This window comes from Pongo abelii, chromosome 8 (genome assembly GCF_028885655.2).
Source record: "Pongo abelii isolate AG06213 chromosome 8, NHGRI_mPonAbe1-v2.0_pri, whole genome shotgun sequence".
Lineage (NCBI taxonomy): Eukaryota > Metazoa > Chordata > Mammalia > Primates > Hominidae > Pongo > Pongo abelii.
The window spans coordinates 119661686-119686770 of NC_071993.2; the positions used below are offsets into that span (position 1 = coordinate 119661686).

The following is a 25085-nucleotide window of genomic DNA, read 5'->3' on the forward strand; positions in this document are numbered from 1 at the left end:
TAATGGGGCCTTTTTAGCACTTTTGCACCTCGTATGTTCAGGATTATGTTTGATTGATGACTTTAAATGTGCTGGCATGAGAGATATGTAGATCTTAATGCTCTTAAACCATTTGTTTTCCAATCTCTATAAAAGGCCCCTCTGTTTTGGGGTAACACTTTATCCTTCTTAAGTAAACAGAAATAGGTTTCTGGGATTTTGCTTTTTAACATTGTAAATCCAGCAGGAAAGAGACAGGCTAGAGGCTTTTAAGAGAAGGCTGAAAACACCATGTTCCCATTTTATTAGAGTAGCCCCAAAAAGTCAGGGCATGTGTGTGTATATATGCGTAGATATATTTTTCTTTCTTCTAAACAGTATTAAAATAACCTCTTTTTTTTTTTGGCAGAACTCTGAATCTTTTCTTCCTTTGGACCACTTGATATCTCAGCCATTATCCTCAGCCTGCTGGCTGAGAACTCTCTTTGGATCCCGTCAGGATCTGAAACAGCTACAGGGTTGGCTACGGTGTGGCCAGGGGCACATTCTCCCCAACAGGTCTTAGAACAAGAGACTGGGGCTATAATCGAATCCTGCTTCCCAAAAGGCACTGGGACTTACTACCCAAGCCTGGAGGTGTTTTATAATCCATTCCTATAGGATTCCTCTGACTTGGACAAAATCTTCAGTGCTTCAGGAGGGGCTAGAAAAAAATACTAGCGAGGGTTTCCAGCTTCTGATTAACAACCTCGGCACTGTGCAGGCAAAGGGGGAAAATTGCTTCTGCTAAAGGAATAGATTGTTTTAAGATTTTAAGAACTGATTATAAACAGGTTACTTAGGGAGGAGAGAACTGCACTGGTCAGAAGCAGCCTCTGCTGCTAAGCAGTGAAACCTATTGTAGCAGCACATCTATTTGCAAGGGCCTTCAGCCTCGGCTCCCAGTTGTCCATCATCTTTCAAGAAAAGAGACCAGCATGGGACTGACAAACACATTTTCACTTCCATCCAAGATATGAACTTAGGGGCTCAGGAGTTGAAAGACTAGTGCATTTACCCATATTTATAATATGTTGCTAATTAGCAGTCACTGTCCTTGTGATCTTTTTCTTTGTCGTCCTCTAGAGGCATCCCATTTCTTTCATTTCCTTTCTTTCCATCATCAGCAACACTAAATGGAATATGGATTATTCTGGCAGCAGGGCAGTTTGAGCCCCCTGATTAGTCTAGAATGAAATGTGAAGGGGAAAAAAAAAGTATGAAATGAGCCATTGTGTCTCCTTGTTCTCAAGATGTTATTTTGAAATCTTTGTGGTAGTGATGTATTTGCTGGTGGTTCCTATTACCTAGAGACTTCTAGGATACCTGGGAGGGCTTTTTAATATACATTTTCATTTTTTATGTCTTATTTTTAAAATGGTTCTTATTAGGATAAATGCTTATAAGACTCCTACGATACCTGGAAAGATTTTTTAATACACATTTTCATTTTTATATTTTTTAAAAGCATTTATTAGGATAAATGCTTATAAGTGAAATATGAGTATAATAACAGAAAAGATAAAAATCGAAGACACATAGGGTACTTAAAATGGCTCAAACCTCATAACCTTTTATCAGCAGTTTGCTGCTGTTGTTGTTATTGCTGTTTTAAGTCTATGAATCAGCAGTTTAGCAGTTTCTGATATGTTTTCTGCCAAATAATCACAAGATTATTTTTCACTTGAATAATTGGAATTGTTTATTGTAATGGGTAGATTAAGGGCCGGGCATGGTAGCGCAGGCCTGTGATGTCAGCATTTTGGGAGGCCAAGACAGGAGAATCACTTGAGGCTGGGAGTTCGAGACCAGCCTAGGCAACATAGTGAGAACCCATTCTCTACAAAATATTTAAAAAATTAGCCAGGCACAGTGGCACACACCTATAGTCCTAGCTACTCGAGAGGCTGAGGCAGGAGGATCACTTGAGCCCAAAAGGTTGAGACTGCAGTGAGCCATGATCATGCCACTGTACTCCAGCCTGAGTGCCAGAGTGTGGCACTGTCTCAAAAAAATAAAAAAGTATTTTGTAATAAAGTAAGCGCTGAATACATATGTTTAACTTGGGTGTAACCTTTGTGGCTACACCTATATTTGTGTGTTTATGTGTTTGAGTGTAAAAGACTGCTGAAAGCACAACAGCAGCCATTACATATGGAAGCACAATTATCAGAAGCATCAGGTATATGCAAAGGAAGAGCTAGTGACCTGGATGGGATTGGAGACTATTATTCTAAGTGAGGTAACTCAGGAATGGAAAACCAGGCCGGGCGCGGCGGCTCACGCCTGTAATCCCAACACTTTGGGAGGCCGAGGCAGGTGGATCACCTGAGGTCAGGAGTAAAAAACCAGCCTGGCCAACATGGTGAAACCCCATCTCTACTAAAAATACAAAAAATTAGCCAGGCATGGCGGCACGTGCCTGTAATCCCAGTTACTTGGGAGGCTGAGGCAGGAGAATTGCTTGAACCTGGGAGGCAGAGGTTGCAGTGAGCTGAGATCGCACCACTGCACTCCAGTCTGGGCAACAAGAGTGAAACTCTGTCTCAAAAAAAAAAAAAAGGAAAACCAAACATCGTATCTTCTCACTCATAAGTAGGAGCTAGGCTGTGAGGATGCAAAGGCATAAGAAAGACACAATGGACTTTGGGGACTTAGGGGGAAAGGGTGGGAAGGGGATGAGAGATAAAAGACTACAAATTGGGTGCAGCATATACTACTCAGGTGATGGGTGCACCGAAATCTCACAAATCCCCACTAAGGAACTTACTCAGGTAACCAAACACTACAGAAATAAAAAATTAAAAAAAAAAGACAGTACTAAAATAAATCTCTAATAAGTCATGTAAAGCACTTACAGCAGTAGCTGCACAAAGTGGTAGATCAACAAATTTTTATTACTGTTATGTCTATTCTAATCTTTCCGTTTTCCCCAAGAAAATGTCAGGAAGAAGAAACAAAGTACATTTGGAAACTGCATCCTTTTTTTCTGTAATGATTTCGCAGTAGTTATGTGGATGCATCATTCAGTTCCAGAATCAGTTTGAATCAGCAGCTTGGTTCCACACAAAACCTTCCTTTTTCAGATGATGTGGCTGAAGCACAGAGAGGTAAAAGCCCCCTTCCGGAGGTCACATAACAGTAGAAATCTGAGATTTTAAGACCATGAAATCAAAAACAAATATGAATTTTGGGGCAACTGCTCAGCTTCTTCATGTGGCTATATCTTTATTTTTTTTAAATCTATATCTTCAAAAATCTAAGCATTTCTGCCTTTAAAAACAAGTTTTTTTCTGTTTATTAGGCAAATTGAATTTGAGATATATATTATCAACATTCGTAAAGTTACAGTATATTTATCTATTATTTATAGAATTAATCTGTACTAATGAAATTATAATCTTTTTCTGTTGCTGAGGACAAGGACTACATCTTAATCTTCTTTGTGTCCCTAAAAGTGCTTAGTAAAATAACTCCTAACAAGTATTTGCAAATAAAAAGAAAGAAAAAAGAAATACAGAGTCAGAAGTGATCTTAAAACCAACTCTAGCTGCTTACAAAGGAGAAAACTCAGTCCTAGTGAAGGACTATATGTGATAGTCAAAAGGAGATAGAGCCAGGGTTTTCCAGCTGGTAGTCAACTGTTCTTCAGGTACATTGGGGATGCCTTTGTTTTCAGATACCCTGCATTTGCCATCTTCCAGTTAAAACGGGTAAAGGCTTAATCTAATAATTTTATTAAATGTAATATTATTTTTAAATTCACACAAATGCAACCACAAAGCCTGCATCATAACTTTTCACTTCCAAGATATTTTGTTCTATTCAGACTGGTATAGTGTTTAACCACTTAAAAATTAATTGCAAACACAGCTTGCTGAAATATTCGTCCACTAATAGCCAATTAATTAAACTTATCTAATGTTTATTATCCACAATTGCCTGGCAGATAATTGATCCTCATTAAATATATGTTGATTCAGTCTTCCCTGTCTCAGTTCTATCTCAAGATGGGCTCTTAAATGATGAGCTTTGAATAATCTTGGATGATTTTTAAAAAATAAAAATTCCTCCTACCCAACCCTATTCAGAATCTCTGAGGATAGACCTTGGGATTCTATTTTTAACAAACTGGACAGGTGCATGCATAGTTGAGAATGACCACCTAAAGTAAGGAGATTGAAACTATCATTGATTAAAATACCTTCAATTGATCAGTCCAGTTGAAAACTAGAGATACCTAAATGTTATCACCAGATATATTTTTAAAGTAGTTATATAGGTGCAGCAAACCCTAGTCCTTATATGACAATTTTTAAAATGTTTTATCATACCTTAATTCATCTTTATTACAAATTATTTAAATAAGATAGAAGTATATAAAAAAAAAAAGGATCGTCCCCTTTACCCCTACCCACCTATCTCTCCCACTCTAACTACTCAAATATAACCACTATTCATAGTAGGTATATAAGCTTTGAGAGTTTCTCCCCTATGTATTCGTATGTTTTGTCTGTATCTAAGTACATGTTTATATGTGTCAATATATATGCACACATACATGTGCATATATTCATATGTACATTTATAATGAGATGTATTTATTTATTCAACAAATATCGAAGCATCTACTATGTAACAGGACCTGGTGCTGAGATAACAACAGTGACCAAACTGATAAGATCCCTGTTCTCATTAACTCAACATTATAATAGTGAGACAGGCAATATATCAATAAAAATATGATATAAAATGTGGTAATGGTATATAATATAAAGTAAAATAAAGTAGGATGAAAGGATAGATAATTCCAGGGGGTTCTACTTGACATATGATGGTCAGGGCTTGACTCTGAGGGATATTTAGGCAGAGAACAGAGTGAAATGAGAAAATGAGCCCCATGCATATGTTGGAGAAGTGGACACCAAGGTCTTCTAGACTATGAATGCAAAACCACACTTTTTTCTTTTTACAAAATAAAATTCTATTACATATACTGTCCTGTACCTTACTTTTTCTAGCCAACTCTGATTTATGTACACACCTCCAAGGTCTGTATAGATAGATCTAAATTATTTCCTAGTGACTACTTAGTATTCCATAATGTGTCTGTATCATAATGTAATCATTCACATGTTGCTGGACATTTTTTCTTTATATTTTATATTTACAAACAATGCTGCAATGAAATCTTATGGACCAGAATCTTTATGTTTAGGTGTTTAGGTATTATAGGATTAATATTATAGTTCTGTTGCAAAACGAGATTATTGTAAGTATTTGAATTCTATCAGTGAAAAACAGAGTCACCTGTACAAAAATAAAGGAACCAGGACCTTGGGATGCAAACATGTATAATAATCATTTTATGTATAGATAGAGGTAAGATTTATTTAATCATGTTTAATTTTAAAATCGGGCATCAAAGAATCCTAAATCACGTTTTTATCATAAAAGACCATATTTTACAGATTTCCATGTTTTAAAAGTTGTTCAACCAACTGCCCTGGCACTGGTTCTCATTTACAGGATTGCAGCCAGTTTGAGTTTGTTTATTTTTATAATGTCTGTTCTTCTAGTATTGGATCATCCATTTAATCTTCAGTGTTGCTGCTTAACGGTTTTCTTTATCCAAAAGTATTTGATCTAAACTATATTTTATCTTTTAAATGTAAGATTTTCTTATTTAAAGTCTTTTAAAATATTATAATTATAAATACAGATAACCTTATCTCCCAGAGATAACCACTGTTAGTATTTTGGTGCATATCCTCCCAGTGTTTTTCCCAATGCATACACGTGTGTCTACATTTAAAGTATGAGTTTTTTAGATGAAATTTTTAATTTTGGGTTCATTGACTCTCTTTGATACACCTGACATCTCATAACCCACACTGAGAATAGACCCATTACCTCTCTTATCATCTTTCTATTACTGGTTACTCACTTAATCATGAACAACCTAGCAGACCCTCTCCATGTTGTCAGTTGAATAGACAGGTGCCTTGCAGGTTGTTTGCCAAGTGAATGGCTTCTGGGGTAACAGGTGATGTTACTGGGACACTCAGAGGCCTCAGACACTTGTCCAGCGCCGTCATCGTGGCTGCAGGCAGAGCCTGCCTCGGGATAGCACTCTGGAGCATCTGAACCCATGCATCACATTCCTCCTTAGGGACAGGGCACCTGAAAGTTCTTCTATCCTACTCTTCCTTATGACCAGGTCCCTGAGGGAGCTTGCTTTGGATTTTCACAGAAAAAGAGATTTTCCTCCTACACTATTCCTCCTATCACCTTCATTCTTCCCATTCCCTGTTTCATCACCGCACAGCTCTTAGGAGGATAGTTGGCTTTTAACTGGAGGCTTATCTGGGATTTCCCCCACATTGGAATTAAGAAGAAACAGAATCTTTTAAAAACAGGACCTTTTTTCCAGTTAGGCTTCACTTAGGAAGGGGCTTCTTGTCTCCAGACTCCTGCATGACCTCTGAGGAACCAGTGTAAAACATGCTGTAATTTAGGAATGAATGCTTATTTAATGCAGAAATTATTTTAAAATGAGGCTCTACAGCAGCAGGTTAGTAATTAAACATTTTTAACTTGCTCTCCAGTTCTCAAAAGTGGCTTAAGCAGCATTGAGCTAAGCTTGCTAAGTTTCAAGTGACTGCAGTTAGTAAGTTTGCTTATTTGTTTTAACTGGATAATTCCTCAGTCAATTTGAGGGTTTTGATGCACATAAATCCACTGTGCTTCCAGCCTCATATGAGCCAAATCTCCTAAACATGCCATATGCCATTCGTAAGTCTTTCTGTGTAGTACAGTGAACAACTGTGTGACTACTGGATTTTTTTAAACGAAGATGATTTTTCAGTATTTTAAAAAATACGGTTTTGTAGTATTAAAACTGAGAGTAGAGTTGAGAGAGACTCTAGTATGTTAAAGAAACACATTAATTGTGCCTAAAGGTGTTTGTTTTTTTCTCAAAATGCCCACTTCGTTCCCAATTGATCAAAAGATGAAGGTTCCAGAGACTCTTTCTTCTGACAGACTTGATTATTAGGGGTTCCCTTTTAGAGAAGTTGTTATTTTATAAACACATGCATATGCATAATATATTCTGCCTAACACTCCCACTTTCTGATCTGCACAGTACAGCAGAGCATCCTGTGGAGTCACAGAACAAAGAAAATCCTCACTCTGAAATTCTTTCCCGGAGCCAAATATGTCCTCATCTTCAGAAAGAAAATCCCTAGCCTGGGTTGGGTCACCCCTCCAGCCCTCTGAGGAAATTTTAGGTATGCTCTCTAGGAACATATTACAGTTGGGGGTGCTAGAACTTGGTTTTATTTTCTAGTATGGAATCAGGTTTTGTTCTAGATATTTACCTGTATCATTGCAATTAATTCCCCCAATGATCCTGTGTTGTAAGTATTAGTACTCCATGTTTCACATAAAGAAATGGAAGCTCAGAAAATTTGAATAATTGGCTATAACTGTATGGTGGAGTCAGGATTTGAACCTCTATTCACTTTACTCTAATGCCCTGACATTTCTGTTCTGCACAAGACAGTTGGTAGCTTGTAGAGCTAATGGAGAGAAAACCACTCTACCCCATTCAACATAGCTGAAATATCTTTTTCAGCCTGCAATCAAGCCTCACAGAATTTTATTCACTGGTTTATGGTATCCACCTCCTTACTCAATAACCAGAAAACAAAAGGTAATATATGTAACAATATAAGAAGGCAGCCGGGCGCGGTGGCTCATGCCTGTAATCCCAGCACTTTGGGAGGCCGAGGCGGGCGGATCACCCGAGGTCAGGAGTTCTAGACCAGCCTGACCAATATGATGAAACCCCATCTCTACTAAAAATACAAAAATTAGCCAGGCATGGTGGCATGCACCTGTAATCCCAGCTACCTGGGAGGCTGAGACAGGAGAATCGCTTGAACCCGGGAGCCTGGAGGCAGAGGTTTCAGTGAGCCGAGATTGCGCCATTGCACTCTAGCCTGGGCAACAAGAACGAAACTCTGTCTCAAAAAAAAAAAAAAAAGCAGTATGAAAACATCACACTGCTATGCTACTCTCAACTACACTGGGGAGCTCAAGCTGATAAGAGCGTAGTATAGAGAAAAGAATATTAATTTTTAAACCTTATTTATTTATTTTAATGAGGTACAATTCACATAATAGAAAATTAACCATTTTAAAATGTACACATCAGTGACATTTAGTACTCTTACAGTGTTGTACTACCACCACCTCTATCTAGTTCTAAAACATTTTTGTCACCCCAAAAATAAACCCCATCCTCATTAGGCAGTTGCTCCCCTTTTGTGCTCCACCTAACCCCTAGTAACCACGAATCTTCTTCCTGTCTCTATAGATTCATCTATTCTGGATATTCCAAATAAATGGAATCCTACAATATGTGACCTTTTGTGTCTGGTTTTGTTCACTCAGCCTAATGGTTTTGAGGTCCATTCACACTGCAGCCTAGGTCAGTACTTCATTCCTTTTTATGGTTGGGAATATTGATTTTAAGTTCTAGGCCTAGCTCTGCTATTAACTCCCTGAAAACCTGACACAACCCTCTGAGCCTTAATTTGCTCATCTGTAAAGGTGAGGGCTGTGTAGCCTATGGCATGTGAGTTCTGCAGGAAGCTCTGGAACAAAAGGTCTTCAGTTCAAGTAAGTGTGAGGAACAGTGCATACTGTGTCTTGTTTGTCGTGATTCATAATGCTCCATGTACTAAAGATTTGCACTCTTTAGCCCAGCATTGCTCAATCTGGGACCAGAGAACCCTTTTATTTCTCCTATTTTTGTTTACATCTTATAGAACATAATCCAGGATTCTAAGACACTGTAATCTATGAATCACTTATTGATGAAATTCCACAATATGGTAATTATAACAATATAATTGTAATTGTAATTGTAACAATATACAACTTGACCAGCCATGGTTATGTTGATCTTTTCTCCAAGTTAGTGTCATCAGTTGGGGTAGTATTCTTCCCTAGGGGACATTTTGAACCTTTGTTGGGGCATTTTGGTTATCGCAGTGATAAGTCAAGGGTAATAAACATCCTGGAATGTATTGCGCAGTCTTTTACAATACTCTCTGATCCTGCACAAACTCTCAAATGTCCTGCTGGTCATTTGTGAAGGTGCTCACCCTATTTATAATTATCTGAACCTAGTTTTCCATATGAACACAAAATATTTTTGTGTGGCTTGAACGTATATGGAGTTTTCCAAGTATACAATAATTGTGTAAAATCAGGGTTTATTTTAAAAGAGTTCTTTACCATTGAAGGATAGACAGGATTATGCTACAGTAACAAATTAACCTAGAAATCCTGGTGGTTTAAGACAACAAAAGTTTCTTTTTTATTTATGCTAAAAGTTGATCAAGCATTGACAGAGGGCTCTGCCCCACTTACTCAAGCATCCAGACTCCACCATGGGGATCGTTGCCAGCCACTGCGGGCAGGGGTAGACGGGATTCACATACCAGCTCATCAATATTTTGACCCAAAGCGAGGTACATCACTTCTGACTATAGTGTACTGGCCAGAAATAGTCATATAGTCCTACCTAACCATAAGCGGGTTAGGGAAGAGGAACAGGTGGAAAGTTGGATGAGTACAATGTTCATGGTAATGCGACTTGTAGTATTTGAGCTGTCATTACAGTGCTTGTGGATTGGTTTGCATATGTAATGTCACATGCATGTTGATTGTACGTGCATGTGACAGTTGTATAGGCACAAGCATATACTTACTTAGTTGTATGTATTAGTATAGTAATGCCTGGGTATTTACAAATAGATATACTTCTTATTTTGTTATAAGTTATTTTCCTGTATTTTTTCTTTATATTACAGCTAGGGCATTATATTGATTTCTTTTTTAAAAATCCTGTGTGAAATATTTGTTATGAAAAGGTGGTCTGGGTTGGGCATAGTGGCTCATGCCAGTAATCCCAGCACTTTGGGAGGCTGAGGCGGGCAGATCATGAGGTCAGGAGTTTGAGAGCAGCCTGACCAACATAGTGAGTCCTGAGAGGAGAGGTCTGAAGGAGAGGAGAGGAGAGGTCTGATGGTGATGAAAGCCACTTTTCTAGGTCTTCGGCATCATCTGGAGCACATAGTGGGTCATAGAGAATTATGGGACTTATATAATAATAGTAAGAAGAAGATTAGCTCACATCCTTTGAGTACTCCCCATGTGCCAGGCACTGTGCTAAACCCTGTAGGTTGATTCTCTGCTTTAAGCATCACCAGAAGCCTGTGAGGAAACCTCTGAATTCTCCATCTTACAGGAGAGAGCCGCTTTTCTCCTTCAAGTATAAGGGAAAAGTTATGGTCCCCAGAATTTCTGTCCTCCCTATACTAGCATGAAGGGATAATTGATCTTCAGACGTTGAAAAGAGATAGCAGGCAAAACACTAGGGCTGGAACAGCACAGGAGGATCCCAGGGAGCCCAAAAGGAAGTCAAAGAAGAGATTGGAGAAAAACAGTGATGAGGAAAAGGGCATTGCCCCCAAAAAGTAGTATCTCCCATGCGGAGAAGACTAGCATTGCATAAATGTGTCACTGAGAGAGTTACCTTACCCTGACTCTGCCACCGAATTTTATTAAATTCCTCTCCGATTTCATCCTTGTTGGTGAATTTCCCAGTTCTTCTCTTATTTTATGGGCATAAGAGCTTATACTTTGCAGTTTAGTTAGTTAATTTATTTAAATAGCATTATCAAGTTGGCTCTAGAATAAAAAAAAATAAAAAAGGTCATGACTCACTCCAGAAAATACCATCAGTTAACAAAAGGAAAAAAGGAAAAAGAATCACAGTTAACTCAGAATTATAAAACAATTGTTCTTTTAGGCTTCCTATTTTAATGGCGTGTCCAAACACCTTTTTCCCAGAGTAATAGAGCTTTCTTCCCTTTTGGTTGCAAGCATTATATAAGCAAGATTGGCCACTTTAAAAGTTTTGTTGCATCTTTACTTTCATTACTCAACCTTTATTTCTCCTCAGTCTTTATTCCATAAGAGATAAGCTTCAATGGCTTATGCATTTAGAATTGACTTTGTGGAACAGTGCAATGTTTTCCTTGCCTGTGGCAAGACCACTTCGGTTCAAGGCTAAGAAACTAGACTGTTCCTACAGAGGCCCTCTGGGTGACTCATCTCTTTTGAGATCCTGATTGTCCATTTTTTGGTTGGTGTTCTGGCAGCAGTGTGTGTTGCCCTGAAGGCACCCTCTCATATGGTGTTGACTCCACTATGCTGTGCTATTTAATTCTTGTTTTGGATTGTGCCTCGAGTTTCAAGTCACTTGACAATACAGAAGGTTTCTTTCTCCAAAGATTATCAATATCATACCATTGCCTCTCAGTGGTTATACACACACACACAGAGACACACACACACACACACACACACACACACACACACGAATTTCGTGTTTTCTTCCTTTTGAAACTAAACGTGATCTGTCCGACCTTTCTGAGGAGTCTGCTGCTTTTTCAGATTTATGTCCCTGTGACAAGGTGGTTCGGCAAGCTGTTTGTCTTAATCACTCAGCTTCTCCATTAGACAGGCTGTTTAAAAATCTTCTATGTAATTATCTTTTTTGACTCTCACTCTTCCACATTCTTTTCTTTATTGTAAACTTTCTTATGACTTTTTTATATATCTGCCATGTTCTAAAAGGCATTTAAGCCTTCTTACACTGTTTTGTCTGCTTTTCATTAAGTTTGCCATCAATGTACAATCCATGCCCATTGCCTCCCTCACAATCTGAATGCATAAACATGCATAATAAATAAACTCTGGGGTTGAATCCTGAACTGAGTGGCCAACATTTTTTCTGTGTCTTCCTTAACTTTTAAAATAGGCAGACAGAGAAGCATTAGAGGAGCTAATTCTAGGAGTCTCCTACAGACATTTGCCAGAGTTTTCACTGCCTTGTTATTGCCTGTAACTGCAAAGTTCAGAAAGCTGGGGCTTGAGGTGCCTTCATTCATAATATGAGCCAGACACTGTGCTTATTATTTGGGGGGAATAAAAGATAACACATTTCCTGCCTTCAAGCAGCTTTTACTCTGGTAAAGAGGATAATGCAGGCATGTAAATCTTGTGGAGATGAGACAGCGTGCTTAGGAATTTAAGGAGAAAGATCCCTTTGGCAAAGACAGATGCAGAATTCATGGCAGATGTAGCGTTTTAGCAGAACCGTGAGCAGTCAGCAGGATTTTAAGGAGTGGAGATTGGTAGAGGCATTCCAGACAGGGAACCGCAAGGGTCAAAGCTCAGACGTGGCCAAGTCTAGAATACATGCCAGAGAGAATTGGGAGAGAAGCCTGAAAGAGTATTTAGGCCTAAATTCTGAAAGGTTCTGAATGCTGGCTTAAGCCTTGGATTTTTCTTGGTGAGCATGGCCAGAGTGGTGTTTTAGGAAGATTTTAGAAAGATCAAACAATCGAGACGTACTGATGGTTGTAGACAATGAAGACAGGGAAACCAGTTAAGAGACTTCTGCACTAGTCTGTGTGAGAGGTTACAACAGTAGGAATGGAAAAGAAACAAGTATGAGAGATAATTCAAAGAGAGATTTGAGAAAACCCGACGACTGGTTCAAAATGGGAAGCAAAATAAAGGAAGATTCAAACGGAATTGATATGTGTGAGTCCCAAGAGACCCACTTGATTCGCCCACGTTTAGCTGACGGGAAGAGGCACATAGCAAGAAGCTATGATTTTTATTTATGCCCACTGAATTTAAGGGATGGGTGAACTACCCAGCATGTAATAGGAAATAGGGAGTAAAACTTGGAATAGTTTTTAACAGATTAAGCATAGAAACAGAGATGATATTTAAAAACCATGAAAGTGAATGAGGATCTCAAAGGAGACTGTTTGGAGAATGTAGGAAAGAAATACAAAGTAAGAACTTGAACTGCCAATAATTGTGGGTTGAGATGAAGCAGCACCTGCAAGGGAGAGAGATCAGAGGGCTGGGCTCTGAATGCTTTGCTCACAGTAGGCACTCTGCACAGATGCATTTATGGATGAATACCTGTCAAAGTCAAGTCCGACTCTTTCACTACAAACTTTGCCATCCCATAAATCTTTATATAAGGGCACTTTGTAGACCAATAATCTTGAGCTCATCAACTCACATAGTTGACATTCAATACCAGGGCTTTATATAAAGGTATACAATTGCAATTAATATTACTTATTATTTTTACCTATTGTAATAGCTCATTAATTTTCTCCTGCCATTGGATGGTGTGTTATGGGTGGATATGGTGAGTGTCCCATTTTGTCAAATAGATTATAAACTCCAGCCGGGTGCGGTGGCTTACGCCAGTAATCCCAGCATTTTGGGAGGCCGAGGTGGATGGATCACGAGGTCAAGAGATCGAGACCATCCTGGCCAACATGGTGAAACCCTGTCTCTACTTAAAAAATATATAAAAATTAGCTGGGTGTGTGGCGCGCACCTGTAGTCCCAGCTACTTGGGAGACTGAGGCACGAGAATTGCTTGAACCTGGGAGGCGGAGGTTGCAGTGAGCTGAGATTGCACCACTGCACTCCAGCCTGTGTGCCAGAGCAAGACTCGATCTCAAAAAAAAAAAAAAAAACTTCAGGTGTAGAGGTAGTATATTTTGTTCTTTGGTGCATTACTACAGGGTGCAGTCAGTATAAATTAAATGCTAGAGATCAATTATTCTCTTCCAAAGTAAAGAGAAAATAAACAACCATAGCGAAACAAAATGAAACAACCAACAACAACAAAAAACAGTCATTAAGATTCATTGTCATGGATAAAGATAGATCAGAGGAAACATTTCACATTTCTTATGTATCAGAAGGCTAGTCTATTCTTCCAGAACCTAGAGGCCTCTGTCAACTCATTCTATCTCAGAATAGCCTTAACCAGACAGATATATTTAACTTAAATAATGACATGAAGGCCTTTTTGAATGGTTCCAATAGAAACGTTAGAAGTTGTTTATTCCTAACTTTTATTTAGTTTTGTTTTCTTTTTCTAAAAGCAAAACAGTTTGGAGACTCATGAGATTTTATAGGTGTCATCTATTTTGAAACACTGTTTACTTTTATGATGTTTATTCATTGAAGGGCGTGAACATTATGGGTTTTACGGCATGGCAAACTAATGCTGTTTTTACAATATACTTTATATATGGTGTCAGTTTTTTTGGTGCTTCTTTTAATGTTTCCTTGTTTGCATATCCACAAAAAATCATGATTAGAACTGCTATATAGGGCCGGGTGCGGTGGCTCACGCCTATAATCCCAGCACTTTGGGAGGCCAAGGTGAGCGGATCACGAGGTCAAGAGATCCTGGCTAACAGGGTGAAACCCCATCTCTACTAAACATACAAAAACTTAGCCGGGCATGGTGGCACATGCCTGTAGTCCCAGCTACTTACGAGGCTGAGGCAGGAGAATTGCTTGAACCCAGGAGGTGGAGGTTGCAGTGTGCCGAGATCGCGCTACTGCACTCTAGCCTGGGTGACGGGGTAAGACTCCATCTCAAAAAAAAAAAAAAAAAAACAGCTGTATAAAAGACTCTCTTTTTCTTTAGCATTTAACTCTTAAGTAAAGAAGAAATTAAAAAGTAAAGTAAAATTGTAAATAAGTAATTGCACCTTTATTTCTGTAGTGTTGATTAGATAAAGATAGACAATATGATTGACCTAAAAGTTCTAAATAAATAAACTTAAATCAGAATGTGTGGATTAGGGAGTAAAATGGTAGTATGAAAAAATTGCCTTGTATAAAGTTGCTTTTTAGATGTGTAAAAACTGTTTACTTGACACACAATGCTTTGGAATAAATCACATATGCAAGCATGTTGTTTGTGGGGGAAACCCCTTATAGTCTCTACATATGTGAATGAAAGATGGGATTTGTTTGAATTATTCTATAGCCTTCATTGTTAAAATCAGAATTAAGTTCTTTGTTCAGTGAAGCATTCGTGGCAATCCTTGAGATTTCTGAGCAGGGCTGGTTGTTGGCAGAGAGTTCTCAGTGTATTATGCTGTTTACCTAAGGGTTTTATTCAAGAAGCTCTCTGAACAGCTGGGCTGATTATTGAAAATGCCTCATAGTAACTTCCAGCCTAGGCTGATCGATATCCGTGCAAAGCTTTACATGGGAGGGAGTTATTTAAACATTGAGAGCCCCAGGGATAAAAGAGAATGAAAAAATAATGCTGGACAAATATGCTGAAATCTTCAAAAGAAGAGAGAAGTATCTTGTCTTGGTATAGAGGGGAAATTCCTAGACAAACAAGCTAGAAAATTTGTAAGCTGATCTTATTACACCCTAAAAATTTACTTATTTTAACTTATAGCAATCCCCTAAATATTTATTTATCTTATAACAACACCCTAAGTATTTGGTGGCAAGAGGAAAGATTCATTAAAAGTACCAAAGACCAATTTTATTTTTATTTATTTTGAAATGTAACCTATTACATAAAATTCCATGAGACACTTTTTAGTGATAATATTGGGAAATATTTAACTTTATTGTCAAATAGATTCAGCTCTCATAGTTTAAACGTAGCACAAATGTACTTCACCCAAATGTAAGCAGAAAATTCCTATTTCTTTAATGTTTTTTTTTTTTTTTTTTTTTTTAACTACAAAGATCTAGAATACAGATATTACCATTTCCTTCTGGCTTAGTCCTAGCAAAACAGGTTGGGCTTTTTTTTTTTTTTTTTTCTGTTTTTAAACAGTTTAATAAAATAAATAAAAACTGTACTAGAAATCGGAGATTTTATTTCCTAAAGGCATTTGGTGGAATTATGACATTGAAGCAAAAGTATCAGCATTTAAAAGCCTGTTTCTTTCTACAAAATGGGAGAACAGAGAAATACTCCAAAAAGGGAGGGGAAAGCACTCAATTTATCAAAGCGGAAACCTGTATCAAGAAATCCTACATCTTGTTACATCCAGGATTTCTTACTTTTGCTCTGCTCATGAGCAACAGACAGAAAGTTCAGAAACACAAAGGCAATCAATATGAAAACTGTGAAAGTCTCTTTCTTAATCAACTCACATAAACTCTCCAAGTAAGAGGATTTTACAAACATTTCAATTAAAGCTTTCTCTTTTTATTACTAAATTTCATTGACAATTAAAAATGCATAATGAGAGTTGACATGATTATAAAAAGCAAAATATCATTTAAATACTGAGCTTTTAGACTTATAAGAGACTGATTTTCTGATGCTTATTCTTTTGATGAATCACATAGACAATTACTAATTGGATAGTTATTCTATAACAGTGACATTTTGGAATTTTCAAAATGGGTAGCTCTTTGAACATGTTTGTATTTCTCTCCTCATGTTAACATCATCATTTTGGCATACTCAGACCTAGAAGCTTCATGACTGACTCACTAATGAAATTCAGCAATCATACATATGCAAAGAACTACCTAATTCATTGAAATATTTAAGAACTGACATGGGATAACTAGATGTTTTAACATTTCAGAGCTCTAGAACAGGCTGAAAACACTAACATCCAACTGTTTACCTATGAATTGATATTGAAATATAAGAAACTAACTTACATTGAAAAGGTATATACAGAATATGGAAATTTTTATAAAAAACAAAAGCCAGCTTAGTCTAATAGTTTGTTTTTGCTTTTAAAAGAAAAATTTATTTGAAATCTTCATTGACTCTCAGCTGCTGGCTCCAGAAACTATACATATTCCCAATATGGTTTATGCCAGTTTTCTGCTTTGAAGACTAAAAAATAGACCAGAAGACAAAATATGATTTCATGATTCTGTGCCTCACTTGTGACAGTAGAAAAGTAATTTAACTCCTTTGTGCAGCTTTTCTTCACCAGTAAATTAGGAATAATCATTGTCTTCCACCTTCTGTTGGGGACTTTGAAGAGTAATGATTCAAGGGCCATTTGGAGTTAAAATAAAAATATGAAATTATTTTTCTTTACCCAAAGAATTAAGTTCATAGAATATGAGAATATCTCTTAAATCATTTTTATTTTTAAATGCCCATTTAAAAATTCAGCATTTTTAATCTATTTACTTTGTGTTTATATTGCAAAAATACTACACAGATGCTAAAGATGTCATATTAGGACATCTTTAATAGCAATATCTATCAATGCCATTAAAATATTATCTATCTATGAAGCATAAAGTCCCACTGTTTTAAGAGTAAAACATGGGTGTTTAAAAAATATGCAGAAACTGCCCAATTTATCAGAAACAATCACAGTCAGTTTTTGAATCTGACTAAAATCTTATTTTGCCCATAGCTTGCCTCCTCTCCCACTCCTCCTGCTCCCACCTCTCATGGAGGATGAGTGGACCAGCTCACATGGGGATCAGGCATTCCACAGCCTGGAAGTGGGTAAGGAGGATCTCAACAATCTGGGAAAAAAACAAACAACAACAACAACAAAAAAAACCCACTAGCTTCTATAGATAAATATTGATGTGGATCAGGTTGTTCTACTTTGTAAGTAATTTATGTGCCTTTATTAACTGCTGAAATGATACAGACTTGTACTGTATAAAAGGGTTCCAATGTTGATTCCCAATAGAAAAATACAGCTAAAGCATTTTAATATTGGCCTATCATTTGGCAGCTGTTGAATTAGGCAGTTGTTTTATTTAAAGTGGATCAGTATTCTTTTGTGTATAAGAGAGTAGTAGCCCTGAGGGTAGTCTGAATGCAAAATACAGGGCTCAGTCCAGAAACAGATCTTGGTGTCATTCATTGTCTGGGCTCCAGAAAGATGTTGATGAATGCTGTGGTTTAGTATCCAAATTACTCTATTTATATCTCAGTTTCTAGCCAGCAATGAACCATCAGGCATATTCGGATTGGCTGTTTTCGTATAACTTCAAAGAATACTAAATATTGCCCTGTTGTCTTGTGACTGTTACAGAAAAAGCAATAGTTTTTTTTTCTTTCAAGGTGATCATTCTGAGAGGGGGCGTAGTGGGGGGCAGATAGCAAAAGTCACGGATTTTCTCCTGTTGGAAAAAGCCCTATCTGAGCAGGCTTGTTGAGCTGTCAGTTGGGCACTTCAGGCTTTCTCTCTGATCATGCAGTTCGAAAGCCTTTGCAACTCTCCTTCCAGTCCTCCTGCAGGCCCCAGTGATCCCACATGTCCCACATTACCTCCCTGCTACCCCATCCTTCAAACACGCTAAGCTTGCTGTTGATAAAGGAAAAAACAGAATAGCCACTTTCCTTATTTTGCACAATGCAGAAAGGTTGAAGACCTTTCCCCACTCGCCAGGGCTCAGAAACTGGGGGATTTGGAGGGACTCACAGAGGCTGTAGCAAATGACCAGGTGATGATGTGCATGACAGTTTGGGCTCAAGACGGGCAGTAACCTTAGCAAGGAATAGAAGTGGCAGTTCTGATAGTGTGGAGATGATCTCAGGCAGAAACTCCCAACAGCAATTGGCAAGGGTCCCAGCATCAATTCTGAAGCCCCACTCGCAGAAGGTCACCCTTAAAAGATCTTCTCTATCTATTACCTTTTGTATCCTGTCCCTTCCAGATGTTCCTTTCCCATTCCCTAATTATCCATTTTCAGTGAGACCAGTAGATTAGCCAAACTTCCAGTTACATTTTTTTATGCTGCCCAAAGTGCCTGCTTTTACAAACCACATTTGGCCCCATATCAATCCATTGTGTAGACCACATCAAGTTTCCAGTCCACAGCCCAACTCCTGCACTTGCACTTGTCTTTGAACACAAATGGGCCGCAAAAAGAGGAACTGTTGGCCTTTGTGAATGACCGGAAACAGGGTACCATTGAGCAGAAATTGAATTGATCGCACCGTGTTAATTCAGGAAGATTCTCAACTCAGACCACTCTTAGCACCACGTTAACATGTATTGCATTTAAAATGTAATAAATGCAGTATTCATAAACTTATATGTGTCTTGTGCCTTTTGTGTCAGCAGGGTTTCTGTAGGCCTCTATTTACATCAAATAAACTTCAAATATTCCAGAATGTAGACCACATCTGGTTCATTTTTGAAGTGTCCCTCTAGGAACATTTCTAAAATAGTAGATTGTTCCAATTTTTTTCTTAATGAGAAAAATCCATGTGTTCTGTGATTATTAATAATAATGGCTTCAAATAAATTATTGACTGGTTGCAATGGAATGTACTTTCGAGCAGCTGAGGAGCTCCGCACAAAATGTCTGAGTTGTATTCCTCTGATCCCCCTGCTCCATCAGTTCTATGGGTTGTCAGCCAACCCAAGCACAGTTGCTGAAGGGTCAGTAAGAGAAAGATGGGACAGATGTGAAGGATTCATGGTTCAAAATTATAGTAACATTTAATAAAAATTTAAAAGGAGTTGCTGATTCTTCTGTTTTTGATTTATGAATTTGGGGGCTTAAAAAATGTTGTATTCATAGCATTCAGTATATCAGCACATATACATATACACTCGTAGTATACAGGGTAGTGTGTGTGTGTATGTGCATGCTAAATGATTACCATTTATGAGGCATTGTATGGAGGGAAATGAATGAGACTGATTCCCTGCTATGGGGAAGTTTGTTACAATCTAATGGGGAGACAGGCATGAGCCCAGTTAGTCATTCTTTAATAACTAGGCTGAGCATAGGGAGAAGACCAAAACACCAAGCCTTGGGGTATGTGCCATAATAGTGGTACAGATAATGAATTGAGTCCAGAGGAGGGAAAAACGTTGCCAGCTAAGTTGATCATGAAAAACTTCTGGACATTGGTGACACTAGAACTGTATTTAAATGCACATTCCCTGTGCATAATTATCTGAGCATGTTTTCTTTCTTTTTTTTTTTTAAAGACAGAGTCTCACTCTGTCACCCCAGGCTGGAGTGCCATAGCGCAATCTAGGCTCACTGCAACCTCTGCCTCCCAGGTTCAAGCAATTCTCATGCCTCAGCCTCCCAAGTAGCTGGAATTACAGGCACCTGCCACCACACCTGGCTAATTTTTTTTTTTTTTTTTTTTTTTTTTTTGTAGAGACAGAGTTTCACCATGTGGCCAGGGTGGTCTTGAACTCCTGGCCTCAAGAAGTGATCTGCTGGCCTCAGCCTCCCAAAGTGCTGGGATTACAGGTGTGAGCCACAGTGCTGGGCCTCTCTGAGCATGTTTTCTATTTCAATTATATTAAGTTTTGAGACATATAAGTCAGTGATCATTTATAATTATTGAATGTCCTATGATTTCATAAGTAAATCTTTAAAATTTTAGCTTTACTCAAAATAATCCAAGACCATTTACTATGACTTAAAGTATTCATAAAGCAAGGTGATTATTACTCTTGAGACCATTGTACAAAGCCCTGAAGTGTGTTACACATAGGCCAGAAACCTTTCTCCTTTGTTATATCTTATGAATCTGTTAGGTTAAAAAAAAAATTATCCTTTTTTTGCTATTTCTGTTCTTCAATACTTGAAAAATAGAATTTTGTGTGCCTCAATCTAAAAGGAGAATTATCGAGAGAATCTCATTCTGTACTGCATAAGCTACGAAAGACTTCAAAATTCCAGAGGAAAACAGACAAAAACTCTTTGCTTATTAATGTACACACCTCCATTTTCCTAAAGTTGCATAACTAGCTGAATTAGGAAAATGCTGTAAACATTGCATCACTGTTGACATTGAACATTGCATAGCTAGAAAGAAAGGGATATATGTAATTTTTTTTTTTGCTATTTCAATAGTCTGAGTCTCAGTGGCAAATGAAAATACAATTGAATCTCAAGTGAATGGCCAGAAACACTGTATATTTTATGAAATATGGCAGCATAATGAATAGGAGGTAAAAAAAAAAAATGTCCTGGCTTTCAAGTCCTGATGGTTGTGATGTGATTGAATCATAGTGCATTCTGTTTGATGTCTCGGCTTTGCTATTCAGATGCACTGCGAAGTATGTGCATCACCCTCTCTGCAAAGTGCACCTGGCAACCCAGCACGGATGTAGTTTGTTTTCATTGCATCTGCAAGAAACATATATATTCAGAGTAGAATTTAAGTAGGAGTATTTTAATTCTTCTAATTGTGATAGTTTCCCCACACAGAGAAAACTATCAATCAGGTACAAAAGAAACTGCTTAGGATTTGAAGGAATTTGAGAATTTTGTTGAAGTTCCTAGCCTGGCAGGTGGTAATAATGCCTATGCCAGCACTGTCAAAATATGAAAATTAAAGTGACGATGGGTTTTAATGAAATCCATTTGACAAATATAATTAAGGTGTTTTAATATGAAGTCCTGTAATAAAGACTACCGGTGGACTCCCTGAGGTCCTGACTAATTGTGTAGATTGCTTTTAAGCTTTGAATAGTTTTATTGGATAATGAACTGTTAAGAAGTGTTAGATCTTTCTTAAGCAGAATTTGGTTTGAAAAAGAAGAGGAGAGACAGGCCTGAGGTGTGGCATTTTAAACATAATTAGAGGAGAGATTTAAGTTAACATCTTTGATCTTGCTGTCAGTTTTTGATTAGAGCTATAAATGCTTTAATCAAGTGTAGTGTAGTCATTACATTTCTAACTGTTTTTTAAACTGTGAAATTACTGAGACATTGACATCAATTTTAACACATTCTGAAAACTTACAGCAGAATTGGGCTTCTCTACCTAGCGTTTGTATGAGAATATCAGATTATACTGATTTACCAACCTTAAGCAGAATGGCAAAATGATATTATGGTAAGGAATAGTTTAGTTTCAATCATAGTTAGACATAGTAACAAAATAGTACAATTATTTGATATTTATTGTGCTTTCTAGGAATGTGTTTGTAAGTTGAAAGCACTCATATGAACCTGTTCTATTAAAACGTATAGATGAAGAAGGAAGTAACCTCAAAGTTTTCTATCAAGTAGATTTTATAATGTTAACTGGTTTTAACATTCATTTTTCAAAGAGCCATTGTAGCTCACTATAATCATCCAATGTCATATTTGGTTTTGTATTCCCTTGCCTAGTGCATAGCAAGTACTCAGTGTGTGTTTGTGGAATTAATGTGGAATCTATTTATGATAGCTGAATATGTACCCAGCTTAAATTTTCCCCCAGAATTCAATAAGATCATAAGTGAAATGTAAGGGAAAGTACACTCCTCTTCCCCTTTGCCACCTGTCTTAACCCAGTTACTCATTATGGGGTGTAAATGGGTATATATTTGGTATTTCTCACTAGTTTCAGAACGCATCACTAAAATGATGAGTTAGACCAGTGCTGTGCGGGATTCTTCTTGGGGGAGAGCAGCTTCCCTAGCATGTCCCCCATGATTGCAGAAGTGCTAGGGCTATATAAAGGAGCCATGCCCCAGGGCCATTCATTGAAGAAGGCGTCCACACTAATCACATGGTCTTGAACTTCCTGCTTGTGTATTTTCCATTACATAAGACATGAAATGAGGAGTGAAGAAGCCTAGGTTCTGATCCAAGCTCTGCTTGATATGCCATTTAGAAAAATCACTTTTCTCCAGATGATCTAATCCAACTCCTGAGTGGAATAAATAACTTCTAAAGCGCTCCTGATTCTAGAATTCTACTGATAAGTGTATATCTAGTGCTCTCTCTATAAGAGTTTCTTTACCAACTTTACCCCTTTGCCTTTCTTGCTTTTAATGTTCTCCCCTTTTTACTTTTTTTGGTGCATTTCTACTTATTTCGCTTGATCATTTATTTATTTATCCATCCATCCATCCATCCAAGGAGCATGTATTGTATGCCAGGCATTATATGGAAAAGAAAGAACACCAATATACTGGGTTTTTTTTTTTTTGGTTACCTGATGCCAATGTAGTGCCAGGGATGGGGAGTGGGTAGACAGAATAGAATCCTATCTTCTTATCATCCATTTTGATTTAGGTGCCATAGGGTGATAGGTAGAACTGGACTAGATGCCTTTCAACATTTTTTACCTACAAATTTTGCTAGAAATACAACCTATCTTGTAGATTATCCAACTACCTATCCTATTGTTTTAAATATTTATCATATACCATTAGTTTCAGGTCAATATTATGTGCATTCTGAAAAAAACAAAAACAAAAACTTGGAAGTTTAAAAAAAAAAAAAAACTAGGAAGCATTGTTTCCATAGGGTCTTACCTTTGTCTTCTAAGATTTGAAAAGAAATGTGAGGCACCCAGTAGAGTATTAGACACAGGTTGTCAGTAAGACTCAGATTTTACATTATTATATCCAAAGATATCCACATCATTGTGGGGCAGATGAGTATGAGTGTAGGAGCAAGAAGCCCAGGGTGGACATCAGGAAATGTGAATTGTGGGGGACTTGCAAGGGTGATGAGCAAATCTGTGAAGAGTACCATGTTCTTTTTTTTTTTTTTTTTTTTAAGATGGAGTTTTGCTCTTCTTGCCCAAGCTGCAATCTTGGCTGACTGCAACCTCTGCCTCCCAGGTTCAAGCAATTCCTGTCTCAGCCTCCTGAGTATCTGGGATTACAGGAGCGTGCCACCACGCCCAGCTAATTTTTTTGTATTTTTAGTAGAAATGGGGTTTCACCATGTTAGCCAGGCTGGTCTTGAACTCCTGACCTCAGGTGATCCACCCGCCTCAGCCTCCCAAAGTGCTGGAATTACAGGTGTGACCCACCGCGCCCGGCTACCATGTTCTTTTGTTAGTTGATACAACACCTTTGGCACATTCCTCAGTTTAGCACTTGTGCAATGTGCTGTACTTCATCCTGATGGTGGTTCCATTTATGTCATTCTACTCCATCTAAGTGTAAGCTGCTAGATGTTGGGACCATGCTTTATTCTTATTTCTTTGCATGCCTGTTTTGTAATTGACTCTCCGTAATATTTATTGGCTTGAATTCTAATCCTATCTCTGACCTAAAATTTGCCTCCACAGGCAAGTTGTTTAACCTTTCTGGAAGAGTTCATTTTCATCAGGATTTCCAAGAAAAAAAAGAGTAGAGAGCCCATGGGATAAATGAAAGTTACTTTAAAACTTTTTCTTTACTTCCATGGGCATGTTGTAAACGGCTTAACTCTCTAGCCCACCCCACTCTGCCCTTATCCAAATTATATAAATATTTTCTAATGGGACCATGACGATTTTCACTTTTGGAATAGCTGTTTAGCGCTTTGAGATTGTGATGAAAGACCTGTAGGGTGGGGAGAGATTGTTCAGGCGCGATCTCTTCTGAATCCATAGATATAATCAGAGTCAGGCTCTGCTTATAAAATCATCAACACACTATTTCCCACTGTGCAAGGTGTTCTTTTGAAGTCTCTCATACTAAGCTCTGACCTCATTTCTCAAGATGTATCCACATTTTCTAAATGGAAAATTTTGGCAAATAGAAGACAGCCCCAACATGCAAAATGTTTTTGAATGTTGCTTTCCGTTTAACACATAAGGACATCAATAAAGTAAACTATGATATGTGTGGACTATATTGTGTTAACTGGTGTTTCATTAAAGTTGTCAAGACTAAAAGTATGTTTTTCCATAGTTTATGTATAGATTTGTTTATTATCAGTATAGAAAGGATACCACATAGAAATTTTTTGTAAAATAATTATACTTTGTCTCTGCATTTTTTAAATTTATTTTTAATTTTATTTTTATTTTTTGAGACAAAGTTTCACTCCTGTCGTCCAGGCTGGAGTGCAGTGGCGCAATCTTGGCTCACTGCAACCTTCGCCTCCCGGGCTCAGGTGATTCTCCTGCCTTAGCCTCCTAAGTAGCTGGGACTACAAGCACATGCCACCGCACCCAGCTAATTTTTCTATTTTTGGTAGAGACCAAATTTTGCCATGTTGCCCAGGCTGGTCTCAAACTCCTGAGCTCAAGCAATCCGCCCACCTCAGCCTCCCAAAGTGCTGGGATTACAGGCGTGAGCCACTGCACCCAGCCTGCATTGTTTTTAAAGAGAACATTGAGATCATCTATGTGGAAATTACACATCAGTTACACATCTGGATTGATTTGGTAGCTTTTTATGAAAAAGCTAAAAAGATTTTTC

At 37.8% G+C, this 25085-nt stretch overlaps 1 protein-coding gene across 19 annotated transcripts in view; it reads left to right on the forward strand.

Annotated features, from left to right (window-relative positions):
• VTI1A (vesicle transport through interaction with t-SNAREs 1A) overlaps positions 1-25085 on the forward strand; it is a 378702-nt gene that overhangs the window by 173758 nt on the left and 179859 nt on the right. For 8 of the 19 annotated variants that reach the window (XM_054522863.2, XM_054522865.2, XM_054522867.2 and 5 more), the window contains one exon: positions 20096-20190. The exons of the other annotated variants lie outside the window; for them this stretch is intronic. In XM_054522863.2, coding sequence (XP_054378838.2) covers positions 20096-20190 — 95 coding nt within the window. The remainder of the gene's footprint in view (positions 1-20095; positions 20191-25085) is intronic. 19 annotated transcript variants of the gene reach the window in all.